The sequence below is a fragment of the Artemia sp. Qi Xiang Cuo genome, chromosome 9 (assembly GCF_049724085.1).
Source record: "Artemia sp. Qi Xiang Cuo chromosome 9, ASM4972408v1, whole genome shotgun sequence".
In the NCBI taxonomy this organism is placed as follows: Eukaryota; Metazoa; Arthropoda; class Branchiopoda; order Anostraca; family Artemiidae; genus Artemia; species Artemia sp. Qi Xiang Cuo.
Genome location: NC_142802.1, coordinates 74,794,265 through 74,817,430, shown reverse-complemented (window position 1 = coordinate 74,817,430; position 23,166 = coordinate 74,794,265). Strand labels below are relative to the sequence as shown.

General features: G+C 38.8%; 1 protein-coding gene across 1 annotated transcript in view; it reads right to left on the bottom strand.

Annotated features, from left to right (window-relative positions):
- Positions 1-23,166, bottom strand: part of LOC148949025 (acetylcholine receptor subunit alpha-like) — a 310,500-nt gene that overhangs the window by 109,895 nt on the left and 177,439 nt on the right. Inside the window, exon 9 of the mRNA XM_089095090.1 lies at positions 11,228-11,419. Coding sequence (XP_088951216.1) covers positions 11,228-11,419 — 192 coding nt within the window. The remainder of the gene's footprint in view (positions 1-11,227; positions 11,420-23,166) is intronic.

The following is a 23,166-nucleotide window of genomic DNA, read 5'->3' as shown; positions in this document are numbered from 1 at the left end:
CCAAAATTCTAGTGGAACAGAATTATTTTGTCCTGATCTTCGTCTCTCGCTCAAAAACACAGGAACTCTCTCCTCATATGCCCTGATAATATTTGCTGCCACGCGGTCAATGCTCATAGTGTTGGCATTTTGCCTCGTAGACTTCATCCGTAACGCAGTCGTGTCAAGAAACTTAGAAAACAAGCTGTGTTCTTGATCAAGAGTCTCTGGTGACCCTTTTCGGTTAGTCCCTGCCTTAGCAGGAGCGATGTCAAAAGGGAAAGATTTGGAGTTCAATTGGATTGGATCGAGTTCTTCCGTGCTTCTCTGCTCGGAGATGAATTGCTGGAGAAGCGAGGAGATGGACTGACGAGTTGACTCTCTGTCTACACGTGTCATTTTTTCATAAATTGCAGGGTCCAAAAAGCCAGGTCTTGTGAAGAGCATCATATCAAACTTAGGACTGTCTGAAAATTATCTCCTGAGCTGAACAACTAGAAGTTCCTTCAGCCCATTGATTGACTCAGCCATAATACTAGTATCTGGAGTCTGACAAAACAACAGTAATCCCTTAATCATCAGCAGGACTTTGCTTGCCGATACATAATTGTATCCACTAGCTATCACTGTTGCCTGTTTGAACGGGCGAAGAACCTCAATGACAGCTTCCATGATGGACCACTCATTGCTGTGAAGTTCGAGCTCTCTTATCTTAGCGTCACATAGGTTTTGGTTGAAGAAGTCGCGCAGTGGCTCTTTTCGGGCACAATACATTTCTATCATGGTAAGTGTGCTATTCCATTGAACATTCATGTCTTTTGTGATGGATGGACTAATATTATATGTCTTGCAGATAGCTTCAAAAGGATCGTGGGATTTGGAAGATACTTTCAGGATTCTAACCAGCTTTCGTATTTTTACCAGTGCTGGTCCCAGCGTCAATACTTCACTAGAGACGCCTCTTTGTCTAAGTATTGAGCTCTCACTATCGCTGTCAAGGTCTGGATCATTTAATTCTGAGCTACTATCATCATCATTGCTGCAGTCGGTATACCCAGTTTCTTTAATGTCATCATCTCCTACAGTCACGTCAGGAAAGTCATCTTGTTCAGCAGTATCAACGTTGTCATCAGATTCTGAACAGGATCCTGAATCATTTAGGTGGGGAACACTCGCTAAATCTGCCTGGTTTCTGCATTCCCAAAGCTTAAGGGCATTAGTCACCACATTATGCAGGTTGTGTGCAAAGCATCAGCTTCGCATAATTTCACCGTCTCTGAGAGCCTTTACTATATTAGCTCCCGAATCATTAATTATAAAGTAGACTTTCCGTAGAATTCTGAACTTCTGGAGGCTACTACTGATTGCACAAAGAATTTTGGCGCTAGTGTGAGCAACTTTTAGTCTCTTAAACTCAAGGGTTCTATGCACCAAAGTTAGCTTGCCATCAGTGCTTTTCATCATATAATGAGTTGTAATACCCAGAAAGCCAGACCCCGTTCTTGAAGACCAGCAGTCTTGGGTCAAATTCACTTTCCGGACTTTCTGGAGTTCAGCTTTGAGCTGCTTGACCTTCCTTTTCTTTGCTGTAACTACATGTCTTGCAACAGTACGAGCTGATGGGCCAGTAAGACCTCCTGTAGGTTTAGATATTAGAGCCTTTACTCCTTTTTTTTTCAAATATTGAAATAGGAAGCTGGTCAATGCAAACCGTTTTTCTACACAACGTGTTCAGCTTCAGCTGCTGCTGCTATGTTGACTTCAAAAAATTTCTTATATCCCTTTTCTTTCCAGTGCCTTCAAATCGAGTTGGGCTAGTTTCACATGATGTGCTCGGCATGCTGAGCTGAGACAAGGCTGTAGAATGTGACTTCTTTGGAACAGTACTTGGCTTAGGTTGTTCAGCAATTTTGTGTTTAGCCATAAGGTGATTTTTAAACGATGTTGCAGACAACTTTGTTGACTTCACATCTTTTTTGCAGTAAATGCAGGTAATTACAGCTGCTCCTTTATTCCTGGTCCCATGTTGCTCCCAGAACTTGACTTTCTTTGATGGAGGGCCCTCTCCAAGTTCTGAGTCAGAACTTGATGAAATATTTGATGCCAGATTTCATGCCATTTATGACAGCATGTGTATCGGTACCTGCAAAGCATACCATTACTAAGTGCATGGAGCAGTGCAGGTCTAGTTACTCCTGTGATTGCAAATAAGAATATGAAAGAACAACAATTCAAGGAAAAAAGACACTTCTCTGTAGGACAGAGCATAATTTTATTCCATAAGCAAGTATCTTTTTTCTGTATTTGTGAATACTCCTCATATGGTATATTAAGGAAATAAAAGTATAATATTAATAATAGTAGGAAATGGTAAAGCGTAGGCCCAGGACTCTCTGATGTAGCTAGAAGATTTTATAATGCAGATAATAGATTGACTAATTAGACCATTGGAAATAAGCTGCTCCAAATATTTACTAAAGTATATGACATTTGCTGGGTAAAGAATATCGAGGCTATTCACATTTCCTTCCTGGGTGCTGCAAGTGAACATGCCTAAAATCAACATGTCATTTGGAAATTTTTTACCCTCATGCTGAAGGGTAGATCATCAACATCTTCAGCCTACTCCTTTGTTTAACAGTCCCTTGATTATAAATTTCAATCAACTAATTCAATTATGTTGATGTGAGAAACCAGGGGTAAAGGTGCAGATTAGTTCCTCCTGATAAAACAACTTATTTCTTTCTGTATATTATTCAGTCAATTGGGCTGTAAAGTTGCACATATGCTGTCCAGTAGAAACAGGATAAAAACAAATCTCTTACTGTGGCTGGGTTCCAACCTTTTACTTCTCGTATGCCTAGTAAGCCCTGCAGCACTCGCAGAGGCAAAATCAGCAAGATTCGTTTAGTAGCTCCTATATCTGACCATTGGATATAAAAGATATTCTGTAGTTCCGCTTCTGCTAGTGCTACAGGGCTTACTAGGGTAATGAAAATTAAATGGTTGGAACTCACCCTGTATATCCTGGTTCTGTTGGTAGGGCCTCTGTGCCCTACACTACAGGGGGAACTAATCTGGGTGAAGGTGCAGTTTAGCAACCCCTGATAAAACAACTTATTACTTACTGTATATTATTCAGTCAATTGGGCTGTAAATTTGCACAGATAGGGTTCAGTAGAAGCTGGATGTAAACAAATCACTTTTTAGTGTATATCCTGGTTCTATTTACAGGGCCTCTGCACCCTACGCTACTGGGGTAGCTAATCTGCACCTTTACCCAACCAGGTAACCATCTACTTACCATGACTAACCAAAGTTGTAAATCCAAGTAGACTGCTTTAGATTAATTTTTACTATGGTGAATGTTTTCTTCAATAGCAAATCTTTTCTTCGGAAGACGTAAAGACAGCGCTTTTCGATAGATGACAAGTATCGCTAATCCAATAAAAGTCTCTAGGCTGCGCTATGATGCTATTCGTAATCAAAACACGGAAAATGAAGAAAACGGGTTTAAAAAAAACAGAAACGGCAAAACGGCCATAAAAAAAACGAAACAGAAACAGGAACGGTACTAAAAAAACGGCTACCTTTTTTCTGTTTTTTTCGTTTTCCCCCCAAAAAAAACAGAACATAAAACGGTAGAAAAAAAACAGAAACAGAAACAGAAACGGCGCCGACCCCTAATTGAGAGTCATACCGAACCTCGTTAAAACAGCAATTCCATTAACAGACTTGACGAAAAGGGAGTTCAGGATCCTGTAAAATGGAGAGATAATGAACAAAACATTTGATACATTAAAAAGTGTTTTTGTAGTGATTAAATACGGTATTAAGAAGTCCTATTTTTTTGGCTAATCTTTACCATTCAAACAAACAGTTCAAACTACAGATTAGGATCACTTTTATCAAAAATTTTTAAAAATGGGTCAATCCCTGTCATATATATCTCTAGAAAATTATCGAATACTAAACTGAAGTTATAGAAAAATTGGAAAACAATGTTTGGCAACTGTGTACAAAGTTAAAGAAAAACTTGATTATTCCATTTATGGGCACTTATTTGAAATTATAAGGGGCAATAGCCCTTTAAGATGGTTGAATGTCACCAAACAGGTGAATATACACCATGCATGGTGGGCATTATGCCTCCAAGAATATATGCCTCCAATACATTCCCAATGGGAATACTGGTGGCATGCCCTAAGTAAAAAAAAAAAAAACACATTTAAGGGGGTAAATTCAAAACAAACATAAAAGGGAGAGGAGGAGGACTACAACCTCTTAGAAGAAACTAGAGAGGACTCTTAGAAGAAAACTAGACTAGTAGTATGGGAAGGAACACAGTGGGTATCGGAGAAGTTGGGTGGTCTCTTAGCACACCTTCTAGCAAAAACTAGAGAGGATAGAGAGTTAGTATGGGAATGACTACACTGGGTATCGGAGAAGTTGGGTGGTATTAAAAGTTTGGTTAGACTGGTAGACCCCGGGAGTGGCTTGGAAATATGTCCTATCAGTTTTTTGAGGTGGTTATACCTAGAATTTGGCGGGGAGGATCCCCTTCTGGACGTCAGAAACGATTGTTAATACCCTCACCTGATTGTACCCTTGCATAGCCAATTGTAACAACTTTACCAAGGCTTATCCTTTTAAAGCTATGTTTCCTTTTCCGGCTCTCCCGATTACCAGTTAGCACCTATTTCCTCCAAACCTTTGCCTTATAGTTCTATACTCGATTCTCACCCTCAGACGGTGTTGATATTTGTTCCCTACTTGACTCTCATATTAGGTGGTATCTGGGCAAAGCTAAGCCAATTTCCTCCATAAATCTTTCCCTTTTTGTTATTTCCTCTTTGTTGGTGGATCGGTTTATACATGCATTTCTCCCGAGACGACAGGCCAAGCCAGGATGTCTCTTCAATATGTATAGGCGCGACTTTAAATTACTTACTTTGCGGATTCAGTTCTTCAAAACCAAAACCTTTTGGCGATTGTTACACAGCCCATTATTCTTACGCACCAGTGCCGGAAACACGCCAGATGGCAATGGATCTTTCCAAGCTGTGCTAAGAAAAATAGGTAACGTAAAAATTCGGATGAGAAAATCTATTTGGATACCAAGAGCGATTCAACAGCGGTCATTTATATTAGTATGAGGCGGGGGGGGGGGAGTGTCATGGACGATGCCCATTTTAGTATCAGATTTATGTCCTTTCTATTTTTATATACATTTCATTTCTTTAATTTTCTGTTGCTATTTAAATGTCTTGATTATAGTAGAGGTCTAGCCCTTTAACTCCATTTCAAAAGTATTGCTTTATTTATTATTAATTAAAAAAAAAATTCCACAAAATAAGTTTTTCAAAGGAAAGTAAAGAACTCCATTAAACAAAAAATGAGCAAAAATAAAATCAAATAATCTACCAAGCGTGAAACTACCACAAATCAGCATCGATAAATAAATGAAGAGAATGTACAATAAATAACCGAGTCAAACTCAAAACGAGCAGAAATTAACATTAGTTGGGCTCAAAAGCCCTATTCCTTCCTAATGCCAGAACATAATTTGCACTTTACTGAAAAAAATGTTTTTACTTTTATAACTTTAATAAATCAAATAATATTAACATTTTGATTACTAAATATCAGTATATGTATATAAAAATGATAAAGCACATTCATTTGTATTTTTTTCAATAAAGTGCAAATTATGTTCTGGCCTTGGAAAGGCATAGGGGTTTTGAGCTATCAACAAAATGGCTATCTCTAAACTTTGATTGAATGTGATTGGGGAAATGGTGGGCGTGTGAGGGGGGTTAATTACTCTCTACTCACTTTCGACTATTAAAAAAGGCAATTTCCATTTCCAATCAAATGAGCCCCTTTTGAAATTTCTACAACAACTTTCTATATAAACCTTATATGCTCCCAGGGCATAACTTAAAACCCTTGCACTGAGGGCTCTGATGGGGTTATCATCCTAAAAGACCTAATTTCAAGAACTTTCGACTACGTTGAACAAAATCGCTATCTCAAAATTTTGATTGGATGTGTTTCGGGAAATGTTGGGTGTGAGAAGGGGCTAGTTATACTTCAATCACTTTCGACTATTAAAAGGGCACTAGCCCTTTCAATTTTAAGTTGAATGAGCCCTTTTTGATGTTTTTACAATATCGCTCTCTAGAAAAACATTACATAGTCCCAGTTCCTCAATTACAGCCCTTGCCCTGAGGGTTGTGGGGGGGATGGGTTTTCATCCTTAAAGACCTATTTTCCAAAAATTTTAACTACGTTGAATATCTAAATATTCATATCTAAATATTCAAATATTCATAGCCATTTCCGTTGAATAAAATGGCTATATAAAGAATTTGAGTTGATGCCTTTGGGGCGATAGTGGTCTTGAGACGGGGGTTATTCGCCCTCCGGTAATTTCCATCTGTTAAAAGGGGCAATGTCCCTTTACATTTCGAGCCGAATAGGTTCTTTTTTAAGCTTATACAACATAGATTTTAATAAACACCTTATATGCCCCCAGGGCATAACTTATAAACCTTGCCCTGAAGACTGTGGGGGTAGTTTCCTGCTCAAAGGTGTAATTTCCTGGACTTTAAGCTGCTTGGATCAAAATGACGATCTAAAAATTTTGATTGAATATGTTTGGGGAAATGGTGTCCGTGGAAGGGGTGTTAGTTGCCTTCCAATCACTTTCAACTATTAAAAAGGGCACTAGACATTTCAATTTCCAATCGAATTAGCCCTTTTTGAAGTTTCTACGACGACGTGTTCTATAGAAACCTAATATGCCCCCAGGGCATAACTTATAACCCTTGCCTTGAGGGCTGTGGGGGAGTGTCCTCCTCAAAAACATAATTTCTCTCTGGAAATCCACAACACTGAACAAAATGAATATCGAAAAATTTTGAGTGGATGTGTTTGGGGAAAGGTGGGCGAGAGAGGGGGGCTAGTTGCCCTCAAATCACTTTCGAATATTAAAAAGGGCACTCGACCTTCGAATATCCAATCAAATGAGCCCCTTTTCAAGTTTCTACGACAAAGATTTCAATAAACACTTATATGCCCCCAGGGCATAACTTATAACCATTGCCCTGAATACTGTGGGGGAGTGTCCTTCTCAAAGGTATGATTTCCTGAACTTTAACTGTGTGGAACAAAATGGCTATCTCAAAGGTTTGATTGGATGGGTTTGGGGATATGGTGAGCGTGAAAGGGGTGTTAGTTGCCTTTCAATTACTTTCGACTATTAAAAAGGGCACTAGCCATTTCAATTTCTAATTGAATGAGCCCTTTTTGAAGATTCTACGACAACGCATTCTATAAAAACTTTATATGCCAACAGGGCATAACTTAAAACCTTTGTCCTGAGGGCTGTGAGGGGGTTTTCATCCTATAAGACCTAATTTACATAACTTAAAACTACGTTGAATGAAATGGCTATCTCAAAATTTTGATTGGATGTGTTTGGGGAAAAGGTGGGCGTGAGAGGTGGGTTAGTTGCCCTCCAATCACTTTCGACTATTAAAAAGGGCACTAGCCCTTTAAATTTCCAATTGAATGAGCCTTTTTTGAAGTTTCTACGACAACGCCTTCTATAAAAACCTTATATGCCCCCAGGGCATAACTTAAAACCCTTGCCCTCAGGGTTGTAGGGGAGTGTCTTCCTCAAAAACATATTTTCTATCTAGAAATCAACTACGCTGGACAAAATTGCTATCTCAAAATTTTGATGGATGTGTTTAGGGTAATGATGGGCGTAGGGGGGCAATTGAATGAGCCCTTTTTGAAGTTTCTGCGACAACTTCTTCGATACGAAGTGCCCTGCTCTAAAGGAAAAAAAATAATAAATGATACATTGTGCTAACATCGTTCTTATATGCCCTCAGGGCATAACTGAAAACCCATGCCCCGAGGGTTCCGGGGGAGTGTTCTCCTCAAAAACATATTTTCTATCTGAAAATCAAATACGCCGAAAAAAATAGCTATCTCAAAATTTTGATTGGACGTGTTTGGGGAATGATGGGCGTAGGAAGGGGGACAAGTTGCCCTCTAATCACTTTCGACTATTAAAAAGAGCACTAGCCTTTGAATTTCCAATCGAATGAGCCTTTCTTGAAGTTTCTACGACAACGCCTTCTATAAAAATCTTATATGCCCCCAGGGCATAACTTAAAACCCTTGCCCCGACGGTTGTGGAGGAGTTTCCTCCTCAAAAATTTATTTTCTATCCTGAAATCAACTATGCTGAACAAAATGGCTATCTAAAAGTTTTGATTGGATGTGTTTGGAGAAATGATGGGCGTGGGGGGTAGGGCTAGTTGCCTTCCAATCACTTTCGACTAATAAAAATGGTACTAGTCCTTTGAATTTCCAATCGAATGAGCCTTTTTTGAAGTTTCTACGACAACGCCTTCTATAAAAACCTTATATGCCCCCAGGGCATAACTTATAACCCTTGTCCTAACGGTTGTGGGGGAGTTTCCTCCTCAAAAAGATATTTTCTATCTGGATATCAACTACGCTGAACAAAATGTCTATCTCAAAATTTTGATTGGATGTGTTTGGGGGAATGACGGGCATAGGGGAGGGCTAGTTGCTCTCCAATCACTTTCGACTATTAAAAAGCGCACTAGCCCTTTGGATTTCCAATCGGTTGAGCCTTTTTTGATGGTTCTACGACAACGACTTCCATAAAAACCTTATATGCCCCCAGGGCATAACTTAAAACCCTTTCCCCGAGGGTTTTGGGGGAGTGTCCTCCTCAAAAACATTTTCTATCTGGAAATCAACTACGCTGAACAAAATGGCTATCTCAAAATTTTGATCGGGTGTGTTTGGGGAAATGAGAGACATGGGGAGGGGGGGCTAGTTGCCCTTCAATCACTTTCAACTATTAAAAATGGCACTAGCCCTTTGAATTTCCAATGGAATGAGCATTTTTTGAAGTTTCCACGACAACGCCTTCTATAAAAACCTTATATACCCCCAGGGCATAACTTAAAACCCTTACCCCGAGGGTTTTGGCGGAGTTTTCTCCTCAAAAGTATATTTTCTATCTTGAAATCAACTACGCTGAATAAAATGGCTATCTCAAAATTTTGATAGGATGTGTTTGGGGGAATGAAAGATCTTAAGCCGAACTGGTCAGCCATGACAAAACAAAACAACAAAGAGAAAAAAAAACAACAAACGAGACTGTGGCCAGTTGAAAAAAAAGAAAAGACAAAAGCAAAACAACGCGGATATTTCGCCTGTATAAAGAAACAGGCGTCTTCAGTACTATATACGGAAAAAGAAAAATATAAAAAGAAAAAAAACAAAACAAGTTAAAGAAAAAAAAACTATACACCCCCCACAAAAAAAAAAAAAAAATTTATACGATTATAGCAAAATGATAAAAGGATGGCAAAGTTGGGACTATGGATTTACTTTCTTGAGAAAACCAGAGCAACTGAGGAAAAATAAAAAAAATTGGAAATTACTTTAATTATACTGTTGTGAAATAATCCTTTTATTTGCTATTATTGAAGTAATTCGTTTTAGTCTAGCGTGTAAAACAGTCCCCTGGTGATTATTTATAATCTTAATTCCCTTATTGACTGTTGATTCACTCTTTAGAAGATTATCATAAATTGGGTCAATATTTAAGCTACCTATGTCTCTATTTATCGAAAGGTTAGCAAACATATTTTTTTTTAAAACATATGTTTTTTTTTATTTTTCCTCAGTTGCTCTATTGTAAGTAACTCCATAATAGCATCTTTTCCCTACGTGGATCAGTTTGCGCTAATTGTATAATTTTTTTTTTGGTGGTGGTTTTATTGGTTTTTTAGCTTTAACTTGTTTTTTTTTCTTTTTATCTTGTTCTTTTTCTGTCTATAGTACTGAAGACGCCTTGTTTGTGGTACAGGCGCAATATCCGCGTTGTTTTGCATTTGTCTTTTCTTTTTTCTCCACAGTCTTGTTTTTTTTTCTCTCTTTGTTGTTTTTTTTTGTTTTGGGGAATGATGGGGGTGGGGGGAGGGACGGGCTAGTTGCCCTCCAATCACTTTCGACTATTTAAAAGGGCACTAGCCCTTTGAATTCCCAATAAAATGAGCCTTTTTTGAAGTTCCTACGACAACGCCCTCTATAAAATCCTCAAATGCCCCCAGGGCATAACTTAAAACCCTTGCCCCGAGGGTTGTGGGGGAGTGTCCTCCTCAAAAACATATATTCTATCTAGAAATCAACTACGCTGAACAAAATGTTATCTCAAAATTTTGATTGGATGCGTTTGGGGGAATGATGTGCGTGGGGGGGGGGGGGCTAGTTGCCCTTCAATCACTTTTGACTATTAAAAAGTGCACTAGCCACTCCAATTTCCCATCGAATGAGCCCTTTTCGAAGTTTCTACGACAACTCCTTCGATACGAAGTGCCCGGGTATGGAGAAAATAAAACACATTGTGCTCACCTCGTTCTTTACTTAGGCAGCGCCATTGCGCTGCCTATGATTTTCTAATGCTCCGTAATAGTGAATCACAATATTGCAAGTTATTTTTATGAAAACAAATTCAAGTTTTGGTGGCGTGTTACCAGTGTTATATGATTTCAGATTGTCTATTCAATATTTCTCCCAATTAGCATTGTTATCCTTTCTGATATTTAGCTCTTTCTCTTGGTCTAAAAAGTAATGCTGTTTCTTAATGTTGATTTTTATAGTTTTATTTAGTTATAATTTGGTTGTAGGCTTGAGAATTAGAAATGACAGTTTGATTTGGTATTACAAGAGTTATTTTTCTTTAAAACGTAGTCGGTTGGGAAAGCTGTCCAGTTTGCTGGTTCAAGTCTGGGCGTGTGTTCATCAGGTTTGGTAGACATATTCCTATAAATTCAAGAGTATTGAGTTTTATATCGTTATTATAATAGTTGTGGGGCACCTGCATCCGGTACCCTAAATATTTATATGGTAATATTGGTAGCAACGACAACCTAATCCCTTTTCGGCGTGATGATAAGGGTGGCTCAGCACTTGAGGGATAATAGGTAAATACTAAGAGTGACCATTAGTGAAGTTGGTTGTCTGTTTAATTTCTTCGACCAGATTGAGTTTGCTGTCTTATCAGTTAACGGGTCGAGGACAGTACGGTCAAAATGGGATATTTCAGTGAAAGTGGCAAATTCACTTTTTAAGCTTGCTTTGGGGCCCCTTGGACACTTTTATAAAACAAATAGAAAAAATTCATTACCTTTTTAATATACAGTTTGTTTCAGACGGCCATTGAAGATTAGTGCTTTCTTGCTGAAGTTTCTGTAAATCACTAATGGATCTTGAAACTTGATCATACACTTGCTTATATCCTGTCGCTGCTGTGAATGGCAAGTCTCGGAATTCTAGCCCATTGCATGTTCTCATCAAAAAACGGTTACGGAGCCCTGACCTGATGAAAAAAACATTAGACGACTCATTAGTATTCTCGTGGTAATATCTAGTTTCGGGAAACATAAGCAGGAAACTGGGAATAAATAATGTTCTTGGATGATGATAAGGGTCCCTTCAAATGAGTTTATACTAGAAATATTTCGTTTAAACTTTAAAGGCCAGGAGAAAGGATTTCTCCGTTTTTGTAGAAAAAAATTCTGGAAACCGAAAAAGAAAAACAACCGAAACAATTCTAATGTAAACTACACTTCAGAAAACATTCTATCACAAAAGTTTCATAAAATACCCACATCACTAAGACTTACAATGAATCAAGAACATAAGAAGTGTCTATCTACCTGGGTTTTAATAAGGATAAATAAAAGTTCAAATAGGGTTAAACTCCTTTTAATTGACAGTGTTTCACAATCAATGATATAAATTCAGAAAAAATACCAGATATTTCGGTCACATATAAAGTGATCGTCATCAGTATTAAAACTAACATCAGCAGTGACAAACAGTTTTACTACGAAATATCTGGTAGTTCTTGTGAATTTCTATCACTGTTTGTGAAACACTATCTATTAAATGGATTCTATCCCTTTTTTAACTTTTATTTATCGTCATGGAAAGACAGTGTGGTCTCCGAAATTTTCAAGGTTTTAATAAGGATTTTGATTGCGAAGGGGGATACTGAACGTCGGTTGGGTGAAGGGTACACATAGACATATTTTCTGGTGGGAGTCTTTAAGTATTTTCCAATGAATAAAGACTCAAAAGAAGTTATATTATATACTATCAAGGAGGCACACTTGTGCCTCTATAAAGAGGCGACCCACCACAATGTTAAGCGATTTCAGGTCCTAGAGGTCGCAGAGAGACGGCGGTAATCGCATTTTGTAGCCCAAGCTCAAACTAAGAAATTTGCAAAATTTCATCCTCCTCCGACTTTATCTTCATGGGGTAAACTGGGCCGGAAGTTTGGACCCTCCCACCACAGCCCCCTTTAACGTTGTCCGATTGGGCTGAAATTTAGAGGTTAAGCTTTCCTAGGGCCCGGGAGCTTATCCTCGAAATTTCAGCTTAATCCGATCACTCCTTCCCTGTTTTCAAAAAACCAAATATAGCCACTTAAAATTCATTTCTTTTTTTTTTCTTAGCCACGCCTACAGGCCACAGTTGGCACCGGATCCGGTTGAATGAGGACTCATTCGAAGCAGAATTCGACCTGTTAGGGTCTTTTGATATTTTCAGACCGAAAAAATTACCCCCCGAATTTACATTTACGAAAAACCTCGTTTTCCTATATTAGCCCATGTTAATTTTTCCCACCACAACCCCCCCCCCCTTTAACGTTGTCTGATCGGGCTGAAATTTAGAGGATAAGCTTTCCTGGGGCCTGGGAGCTTATCCTCGAAATTTCAGCTCAATCTGATCACTCCTTCCCTGTTTTCCAAAAACCACATATCAAGATTTTTGGGAATTTGCTTGCGTCGAAAATAGCTTCAATTTGCTAAACAACAATCACTATTGTGTTTGTATAGTCCAGCAGCTGATACCCTAGACTCTCAGGTGGAAAACCCGGGTTCGATTCAACATCAGAGCAACTTTTTTATATACTTTGAAAAGAAACTCAGTTTCTTTTTTAAATTATTTGAAAAAAATTACGTTTTCTAAAGAGTTAAAGAGGCTGAGTTACAAGGTCGACCCTTAAAACGTACATGGATTAGGAGGCACAGTTGGGGGCTGTTAAAGAGGCTGAGTCACAAGTTCGAACCTTAAAACGTACAGGGATTAGGAGGCACCCTGTACGACGTGATTTGAGTATTCAGGAATTAAAAGCCTTAACACAAGAATGTTCAAGAGCGGGGGTTTGGGGGCGGCAGCCCCCCAACTTTAACTCCTGACACGATCAGCTAACAGTTAGTCAAGCAATAATAAGTAATAAACTGTACAAAAACGTGCAGAAATTATTTGAAAAAAACTACGTTTTCTAAAGAGTTAAAGAGGCTGAGTTACAAGGTCGAACCTTAAACGTACAGGGATTAGGAGGCACATTTGGGGGGCTACCACCCCCAAATCCCCGCTTTCGCAGCCTTTAAATATAAAAAAAATTTCTTTAAACTGAAAGTAAGGAGCGACATTAAAACTTAAAACGAACAGAAATTATTCCGTATATGAAAGAGGCTGTGCCCTCCTCAACGCCTCACTCTTTACGCTAAAGTTTTTATTGTTTAAAAAAAGAGTTGTGAGAAAGTCAAACTTTAGCGTAAAGAGCGAGGCGTTGAGGAGGGCACAGCCTCTTTCATATACGGAATAATTTCTGTTCGTTTTAAGTTTTAATGTCGCTCCTTACTTTCAGTTTAAAGAAATTTTTTTTTATATTTAAAGGCTGCGAAAGCGGGGGTTTGGGGGTGGTAGCCCCCCAACTGTGCCTCCTAATCCCTGTACGTTTTAAGGTTCGACCTTGTAACTCAGCCTCTTTAACTCTTTAGAAAACGTAGTTTTTTTCAAATATCTAAATAGGCTTGAAATGTGACAAGCTTCATATTTTTCTAAGACCTGCGTCATGTATTTTTGCCTGTTAGAGAAAACTAAAACTCAATTCTTTCCTCCTCTGCAGTTGCCTTTGGGTCAAACCATTATGGCGGGGGACTTCATTTTCTTGCTGATTGACGTTTATTCAGATGAATATACATATAAAATCTACATGAGTAACCCCAGACCAGGGGTATAGCTCCAGCATATTTTTGTTGGGAGGGTGGCTAGAGGGGTTCAAATCCCGAGAGTCAAGGAGCATGGGCTTTGTAAGAATTTTTTTCTTCAAATTACTGGGGGGGGGGCACCTGCCACCCCTAGTCCCCCGAAATAACGCCACAGGCCCGGACCGCACCAGTTTTACTTCCAAAGTATTGTGGATTAGATGCACTGTTTCTTACCCATCGTAATATTTACAAAATGCTGATAAAATACCGTTACAATCTTTGGCATATGATGGGATTAACATTCATTATTAAAGAAAGGTTGCTTTTGAAGAAATTGGAATAACTCACTCGATAAATCTAAAAAAAAACCGACATCGGAATGTCGAAAATGACTCAACACGCACCATACAATCAAATTCGTACAGTAATTTGAGATTTATTTACCAGTGGATCTTCTCCGTACGATTGTCAACATTATAAAAAGCAAGATTTCTTGATTCTTCTTTATTCGTTATTTATATAATCATCCGAATTCCTACAGGTACTGGACTCTTAAATTAGTTTTAACTTTAAACACCTTCACGTGCAGACCAATAGTGAGGGTACCAGAGGTACTGATCTCCAGATTCTCTGCCTCTGACTGGAAATGCTATGCGTCGTCGGGACAAATTGTCCGACGCTTCCCATGTTTCTTCCAAGATTACTCCAGGTACTCATCAAACAGTTCGTGGTAACGAACTGTAAGTAAGGAGCGACCCGGCTCAATGGTAACCGAAACTCTAACAAACGGGATTTTGATACCAATAGATACATCAAAAGAATCAGATTTTAATTCTGATTTCAAATATATAAGTTTCATCAAGTTTAATATTACCTATCAAAAGTTACGCGCCTGAGAAAATTTGGCTGATTTTCGAAAAAAGGGGGAAAGACCCCCTAAAAAATATAGAACCTTAATGAAAATCACACCATCATATTCAGCGTATCAGAGAACCCTACTGCAGAGGTTTCAAGCTCCTATCTACAAAAATGTGGAATTTTCCATTTTTTGCCAGAAGAAAGATCACGGATGCGTGTGTATTTGTTTGTTTGTTTGTTTGTTTGTTTGTTTTTTGTTTTTTTTCCCCGGGGGTGATCGTATCGACCCAGTTGTCCTAGAATATCGTGGGAGGGCTCATTGGAACGGAAATTAAAAGTTCTAGTGCCCTTTTTAAGTGACCAAGAAATGGAGGACAACTAGGCCCCCTCCCACGCTAATTTTTTTCCCAAAGTCACCCAATCAAAATTTTGAGATAGCCATTTTGTTCAGCATGGTCGAAAATATGATAAAAATGTCTTTTAGGATGACTTGATCTTCCAAAGTCCCCAGGGGGAGGGCTGAAAGCTATGAACTTTACTCAATGTTAACATATAGTATTGGTTATTGGGAAGTATACAGACTTTTTCAGAGGAGATTTTTTTCTGGTAGGTGGGGAAGGAGAGGGCCGGGGGCTATATGGCAGGCTCTGTCCATGAAGGAAGCTGTCCTGGGGGAAGGGACATGGCGCTGAAGGGCGTGCCTGATTTCCCAGCATTATTAAAGAAAAAGATCAGGAATTAAATAAAAAAAACAAGTTTTTCAACTGATCAACTGATTGTGATTAAGAGGTTATTTTTAAAGAACTGGAAAAAAAATTCGAACTATAGTTTAAAGAGCAGGGTATTGACTAGGGGCGAACCCCCTAATATACGTGTTAAAAATTTATGAATATAGAAGTTCGTTACGTAAGTTAATTCTAGGTTACGTATATTTATTACTAATAAAAACGTTCGTAAATAAAATTAAACAAGTTTCGAGAAAGCCATTTAACCAAATATAATATGCAAATTTTGTTTTAATTATTCATGTACGGTGAGCCAAAATCAAAACCTGCATTAATTCAAAAACGTTCAAAAATTAAATAAAAAAAACAAGTTTTTTAAACTGAAAGTAAGGAACGACGTTAAAACTTAAAACGAACAGAAATTATTCCGTATATGAAGGGGGCTGTCCCCTCCTCAACGCCTCGCTCTTTACGCTGAAGTTTGACTTTCTCACAACTCTAAACAATAAACAAAATTTTTTAAACAATAAAAAAACATTAGCGTAAAGAGCGAGGCGTTGAGGAGGGGACAGCCCCCTTCATATACGGAATAATTTCTGTTCGTTTTAAGTTTTAACGTCGTTCCTTACTTTCAGTTTAAAAAACTTGTTTTTTTTATTTAATTTGGAACAAGGTTGACTCTGGCTGAGCTTACAGTGTGAAACTACTTACCGCCGTCCTTAGCCAAATAATAAGTAACACCAGAACTTGAATCCTACTTTGAAGGATATAGATTCACAAGTCCAGTGCGATGACCATGGGCTAGGACAGTCCAAATGCTAGATTCGAATACGGTCAATAAAAAGTTTAATACAGATTTTAAAGGTTTTAACATTTAGAATGGCCGTGTGGAGTCAGTAGCTCTTTTCCTGTTTGCAGTCATTTTTATCTGCTTTAACTTTGATTGATTCTTCATTTAATTTTTGTACTCGTTTCAGAATTCGGTTATACATCTATGTCAGTATCCATTATCTTTGTGTTTGATGTGATAATTTATTTTAATTTCAGGTCATTCTTGGTTTCATCCATTCATTGATAGTTATTTCTGATCCTATTAAGTTTGAGTTACTACAGGACTTAGCTTCTGCTCTTTTTAATTTTAAATATGACCCTTTAATTTTTATTGAATACATTCTTAATTGGAAATATTTTTTTTTAATTAATTTCTGTTCGTTTTTAATTCACGAAGTTTTAATTTCGGTTAATGTTTTTTTTGTATTTCTGTCATTTTGACAACCACGATACATATAGTGTCGTTAGATAAATCTTAATATTTACCTTGACATTTTCTGGAACTTTAAACTTTTCACCCTTAGTAGTTACAGAGATATTACCGGTATGTCCGATTAGACAATATGGATGCCCATAGTCTCTATCGACTTAGTTCTTATTCCCCGATTGTCTCAACTTTGTAATCTAAGCTATTCCTGATTTATCAAAAATACCTCCCTTTGACTATCCAGATGAATATTGTTCTATTTGATTTAGTAAAACATGCACTCCACCTCCCCTAAATTCCAACTTGATATCCCTAGCGTTTGTTGAGATATTACCGATAAGCCCTTTGGACAATCTGGATGCACACAGTGTCTTTTGATTTAGTTCAACATCCTCCCTAAACATTCCCTGAAAGTTGCAACTTAATAACCTTGGACTTTCCTGAAATATTGCAAATACACCATTTTGACAACCTGAATGCAGGTTGTGTCTTTAGATTCGGTTCAAAATTCCATCGAGATTCTCAGAGGTTTTAACATAATACCCGTAGCTGTTTATGAGATAGCATGGATAGGTCTTTTGACAACTTGGATGCACATAGTGTATTTTGTCGTAGTTCAACATCCCCCTCAGCCCTTTTTGAAAGTTCTAACTTAATACCCTCAGACGTTCCTGGGATATTGCAAACATGCTCTTAGGACAGCCTAGATTTAGATGTTGTGTTTTGATTTAGCTCAATATCCCTCTCGACGCTCCTTAGTGTCTTTTAATTTAGCTCAACATAGCCTACCCCTTATAATTCCCCGAAACTTTTAAATTAATACCCTTTGCCCATTTTAGAGATACTGTATATACACCCATTTGACAACCTGGATTCTCCTAGTGTCTTCTGATTTACTTTAACATCATCCTCAACACTCCCTAATAGTTTCAACTTAATACCGTTAGCCATTCGTGAATTATTATAGATACGCCCTTTTAACAAACTTCATGCAAATAGTTTTTTAATACTTTATTTCAACTAAATAAACCCCTCTACAATTCCTGAAAGTTTCAACTCAATCGTTAGATTTAGTTCAACATTCCTTTAAGCATTCTGGTAAAGTTTTAACTTAATAACAATTACCATTCGTAGGACATTGTAAATACGCTGTCTTGAAAATCTGGCTGCACATTATGTCTTTGTATTTAATTTAATATCTCCTTTATCTTTCCCTGGAATTATCAACTTAATACTTTTAGCCTTATCTGAGATATTGCAGATACGCCCCTTTGAAAATCTCGATGCATGTGGTGTCTGTTGAATAAGTACAATATTCCCCTCTAAATTCCCTGGAAGCTTCGGCTTAACACACTTGAAAGTTCCTAATCCTCTGAAAATTTCAACTTTATATCCTTAGCCTTTCCTTACATACTCCACAAGCCCCGATCTTTCATTATGAAGCATCTGTTGAAACAATCGGCAATTTGCATTTTCTACGGCCCATGTCCAAGGATCTTTGGAGGTCAAGTCATCCTCGGAGGCATATTTAATGGACCTTCTAAAAATGTTCGTCGGTTGTCTTTGGAGGTTGCAGGAAAGAAGTGTAGCAAAATAAAGTAAGGGAGAGTCCTGGTTTATCTCCAATTACTTTTGAATCATAAAAAGAACGATAAACCTTTTAATTTCATATTGTATAAGCCCCATTCAATGCTTTACAACCACATCTGTCATATATCTATGGTTCGTTACTAAATGTAGCGTTTGAGCGCTGCATTTGAAAATTGTTCTTTGTTTCAAAAAGTAAATACATCAAATAAGCTCTTTTTCTCAAAGCATTACTATGCAAAATATAAATTTTAATATAAAGAGTGGTTTCCGAATGAGGTAGCCCTCCTTATACTTATGGTAGTCTAGGGTCCAGGGTAGGCAATGAAAAACTAACAGAAATAAAAATTGAAAAAAGATTTTTTTTCAATTTTTTTTCAAATGAAAGTAATGAGCAACACTACAACTTAAAACTAACAGAAATTATTTCAGATATGCGAAGGGTTGCCCTATCTGAACTCCTCGTTCTTTAGGCTAAAGTTTGGCCTTGTGTTCCGATTCTACCAGAACGACTAATAAAATACAAGGGTTGTTTACCTGGAGCAAGAAGTATTTTCAGTACTATCAAATTTTAGCGCAAAGAGTGAGGGCGGGGGGGGGGCGTCCATTATTATAAAAAAATGTTTGTTTTAAGTTTTAATGTCACTCTTTACTTTCATTCAATGAAGCTTAGTTTATTGTATAATCTTTAAAAATTAAAGCCCCGTTTGGCGCAGTGCCGTTAATATTTATTTAGAAATGCTTACTAACTTAAAATCAAGCAATGGTTATTTAATAAATAATTGCAGATACTGTCAAATTACAACTTCTTTTACCATAAGTAATTAAAAAAAACCTTTTCCACAAAATAAGTTTTTCAAAAAAAAGTAATGAACTCCATTAAACAAAAAATTAGCAAAAATAAAATAAATTAATCTACCAAGCGTGAAACTACAACAAATCAGCATCGATAAATAAATGAAACTTAAAACGGACAGAAATTACAATAAATAACCAAGTCAAACTCAAAACGAGCATAAATTAACATAAGTTGGGCATAAAACCCCTATGCCCTCCCAAGGCCTGATCATAATTTGCACTTTACTGAAAAAATACAAATGAATGTGCATTGTCAATTTTTTTTTTTATTCCAATATTCACGGCGCCAGGTACTTCAAAGTATCTGATATGCCGCTATTCGTTTACCTCTTTCAATGGCCTCGAGGTTTTAAATGTCTATCGAACCTTCTTTTGAAGGTGTCAACAGAGGGATTTGCAGGGATAATATTCCCAGGAAGATTGTTCCAGATAGAAGTGCAACGCCGGATGAAGCTGTTCCTCAAGTACTCAGTTTTCGGCATATCCTCCTTTAGATAATTGGACCGAGCTATGTGCCCTCGTGTCTGCCTTGTCGGCTGGACAAAGGGAGGCACAATTCGAGAGAGCTCGTCTGAAGGAGACGAATTCATGTACTTGTAGAAAACAGCCATCGACGCTATATCAAACCTTTCATTTAGAGGCTGGAGCAATTCTTGTGTATAGGCACAGCCCGCCCTATTTGCCCTATTCTTGATCTTCTGAAGTGGTGCCTACAGCGCTTTCGGAGCACCAGCAAATAGCGGGCATCCATATTCAGCTATGGGTCTGGTGCAAGACTTGTAGAGTGGGATGATCGAGCTTGATGGAAGAAGGTTTTTGCAGCGAAGAGTAACTCCCAGCTTTCTTGCGCAGGAGGTTCTCACCCGATCAAGGTGGTTGTTCCAAGAGAGATCGGTGGAGAAATGAATCCCCAATAGACAAAGTTCGTCAACTCTCTTTATAGCTTCATTTTTGAAGATGAAACTGGGGTGTTCACGTGGCACCTTTGATCCGGTAATTAGAAGCTTCGATGCATTAAAGTTGATCATCCATGCATCAGACCACTTTTCAATTTTCAAAAGATCCATCTGCAGGGAAAGGGAGGCTTGTGTTGGGTCTTCGTGTTTAGGGACGGCTGAGTGTGTCGTGGTATCGTCGGCAAAGTGATGCAGAGGGTTTGCGAGGTTGTCTCCCATGTCGTTTATGTAGATAAGGAAGAGCATTGGTCCCAAGCCACTGCCCTAGGGTACCCCTGCTTTCATTCGATATTCACGGGAAATAAACCCGTCGAGAACAACCCGCTGTGACCGATCGGAAAGAAAGCTCTCAATCACTTTTAACAGACATCCACGAACACCATATGCATAAAGTTTCTTTAGCAGGCAACGGTGCTATACTTTACCAATATCTTTTACAATGTTAAAGGATCGTATCCTTATTTTGTATCCCGTTGTCAGAATTTATATCCACTCCTGATACTGGGCCACAACGCAGTCTGATGTTGAACATTTTCGGCAGCATCCACATTGTCTATCGCCTCGAAGGATATCTGATTCCAGGCACTGAAGACGTGTGTTAATTGATACGCTCTCGTAGACTTTACCAACACAGGAGAGAAGGCTAATAGGCCTGTAGGAGCCCACGCTCGTTGGATCGCCTTCTGGCTTTAGAGTAGGTATAACATGGGCGGACTTTCATGTTCATGGGAAGGTTCCGGAGCAAAAGCACAGCCGGAAAAGCAATGACAAGGGTCCAGCTAGTTCGGCACTGCAGGACTTGAGGACAAAATTTGGTATGTTGTCAGGACCTGTGGCTTTGGTCACATCCAGATGTTGCAGAATGTAAAGGATCTTGGGAGCAGAAAATTTCACGCGGGCCAGGACAGTGTCGGTTCGGTCGGAGAAGTTTGTTACTTCTCTGCCGTCATCGTCTAGATTCGAGAATTCAGCAAAAGCCTCAGCAAGAGCTTCAGCCTTTGCCTGTGGATCTTGTACCACTGTCCCGTTACTCTGGAGAGAAGAAATTGCGGTCCCCTTGGACGACGGTAAAGCCTATTTGAGAATTTTCCACCAACTCTTTGCCGAAGCAAGTTGAAGCTTTGTGGCAAATTTCTCCTTATACTGAACCCGGGACTGCCGAATCGCTCGAACTGCATCTTTGCGCACATTTATGAATGCAATTCTGTCCTCTTTGCTCTTCTAAAGTAGCCATCGCTTGTGTGCCTTTTGCTTAGCTCGGATTGTCTTCTTATACTGAGAGTTGAACCAGTTTGTCTTTAAAGGACACCTGGATCTGCTTTGAAGGGATATCCTTTTCGACAGAGTCAACTATGGCCTGCTGGTACTTTTTTATAACTTTCTCTGGGCCTTCCAGGAGGAAGGCTCTCCAATGCTGAGAAAAAAGAGTGTTTCTCAAACCGTCCCAATCACCCCTTTTGTATAGCCAGATTGTTCGTTCATGCTTTACTGGAGGCGGAATAAGTAGGTTTCCACGTGCAACGACGGCAACGTGGTCACTGGTGAAAGCATGAGCATCTACCTTAAAGGAGTCAGGGTGATCTGTAAGGAAGAGGTCAAGACGAGATGATCCGTTTTGGCTGTGATACGTGTCGAAATCGACAAGTTGTTCCAGCCCGTAAGAGAGAGATAGATCATACAAGTCTGACCCTTCCCTATCAGTATTTTTGCTGCAAAGCCACACGCTATGATGGACGTTGAAGTCTCTATGAAGGATAATGGCAGACTTAGCGTACTTGCCCCGAATATATTCAAGGGAGGTTTCAATGTAGCTGGTAATCTGGTAAGTTGGAGGGTTTTACACGGTACCGACAATCACGGATTTATTTGGGAGGGTCACCCTGACCCACAGAGCTTCTTCGCCTGCTGAATGTGGTATGTTCAGGCATGAATAAGGTATATAGCTCTGTATATAAACAGCGACACCTTTTCCTCCGTATTTAGCGCCGTCAGTACGCCCTCGATCCCGCCTGAGGAGCGTGTATTTCTGTATGGCAACCTCACTGCTCTGAATTTCTTGGTTTAGATTGGTCTCAGTGATGCACATGATAGATGGCTTGACCGAGTTCACTAAATGTAAGAACTGGTCGAACTTAGATCTGAGACCTCGTACATTGCAGTGGGCTACCGTAAACAGGTCCGTTTGGATGGTTGGTGGACGTGCTATAGGTTGTCGTCGAAATGGCTGCTTGGTCCGAGGCTTTTTGTTGTTAATCATAACCAGGTAAAAGAAGCTTTGCTGGGTGGTTAGCCCAACAAAGCCCATAAATTCATTGCCATGCATCATTAGACGGGGAACGGTGCCACCTGCCACGCACCTCATTACCGTATCTTCAACATGGAGGTGGTACCCCATAATGGGTTAGGATTCGGCACAAGTGCCTCCCACCATATGCAAATATTTAGTAATCAAAATTTTAATATTATTTGATTTATTAAAGTTATAAAAGTAAAAACGTTTATATTTTCTTACGCTTTTTATAAAAACCTTATATGCCCCCAGAACATAACTTACAACCCTCTCCCTGAGGGCTGTGGGGGAGTTTACTCCTCTAAAACATAATTTCTATTTGGAAGTCAACTATGTTGAACAGAATGGCTATCTCAAAATTTGGATTGGACGTGTTTCGGGAAATGGTGGGCGTGGAAAGGGTGTTAGTTGCCTTCCAATCACTTTCAACTATTAAAATGGGCATAAGCTACTCCTATTTCCAATTGAATGAGTCCTTTTTGAAGTTTCTACTGCAACTTCTTCGATATGAAGTGCCCTGGTCTAA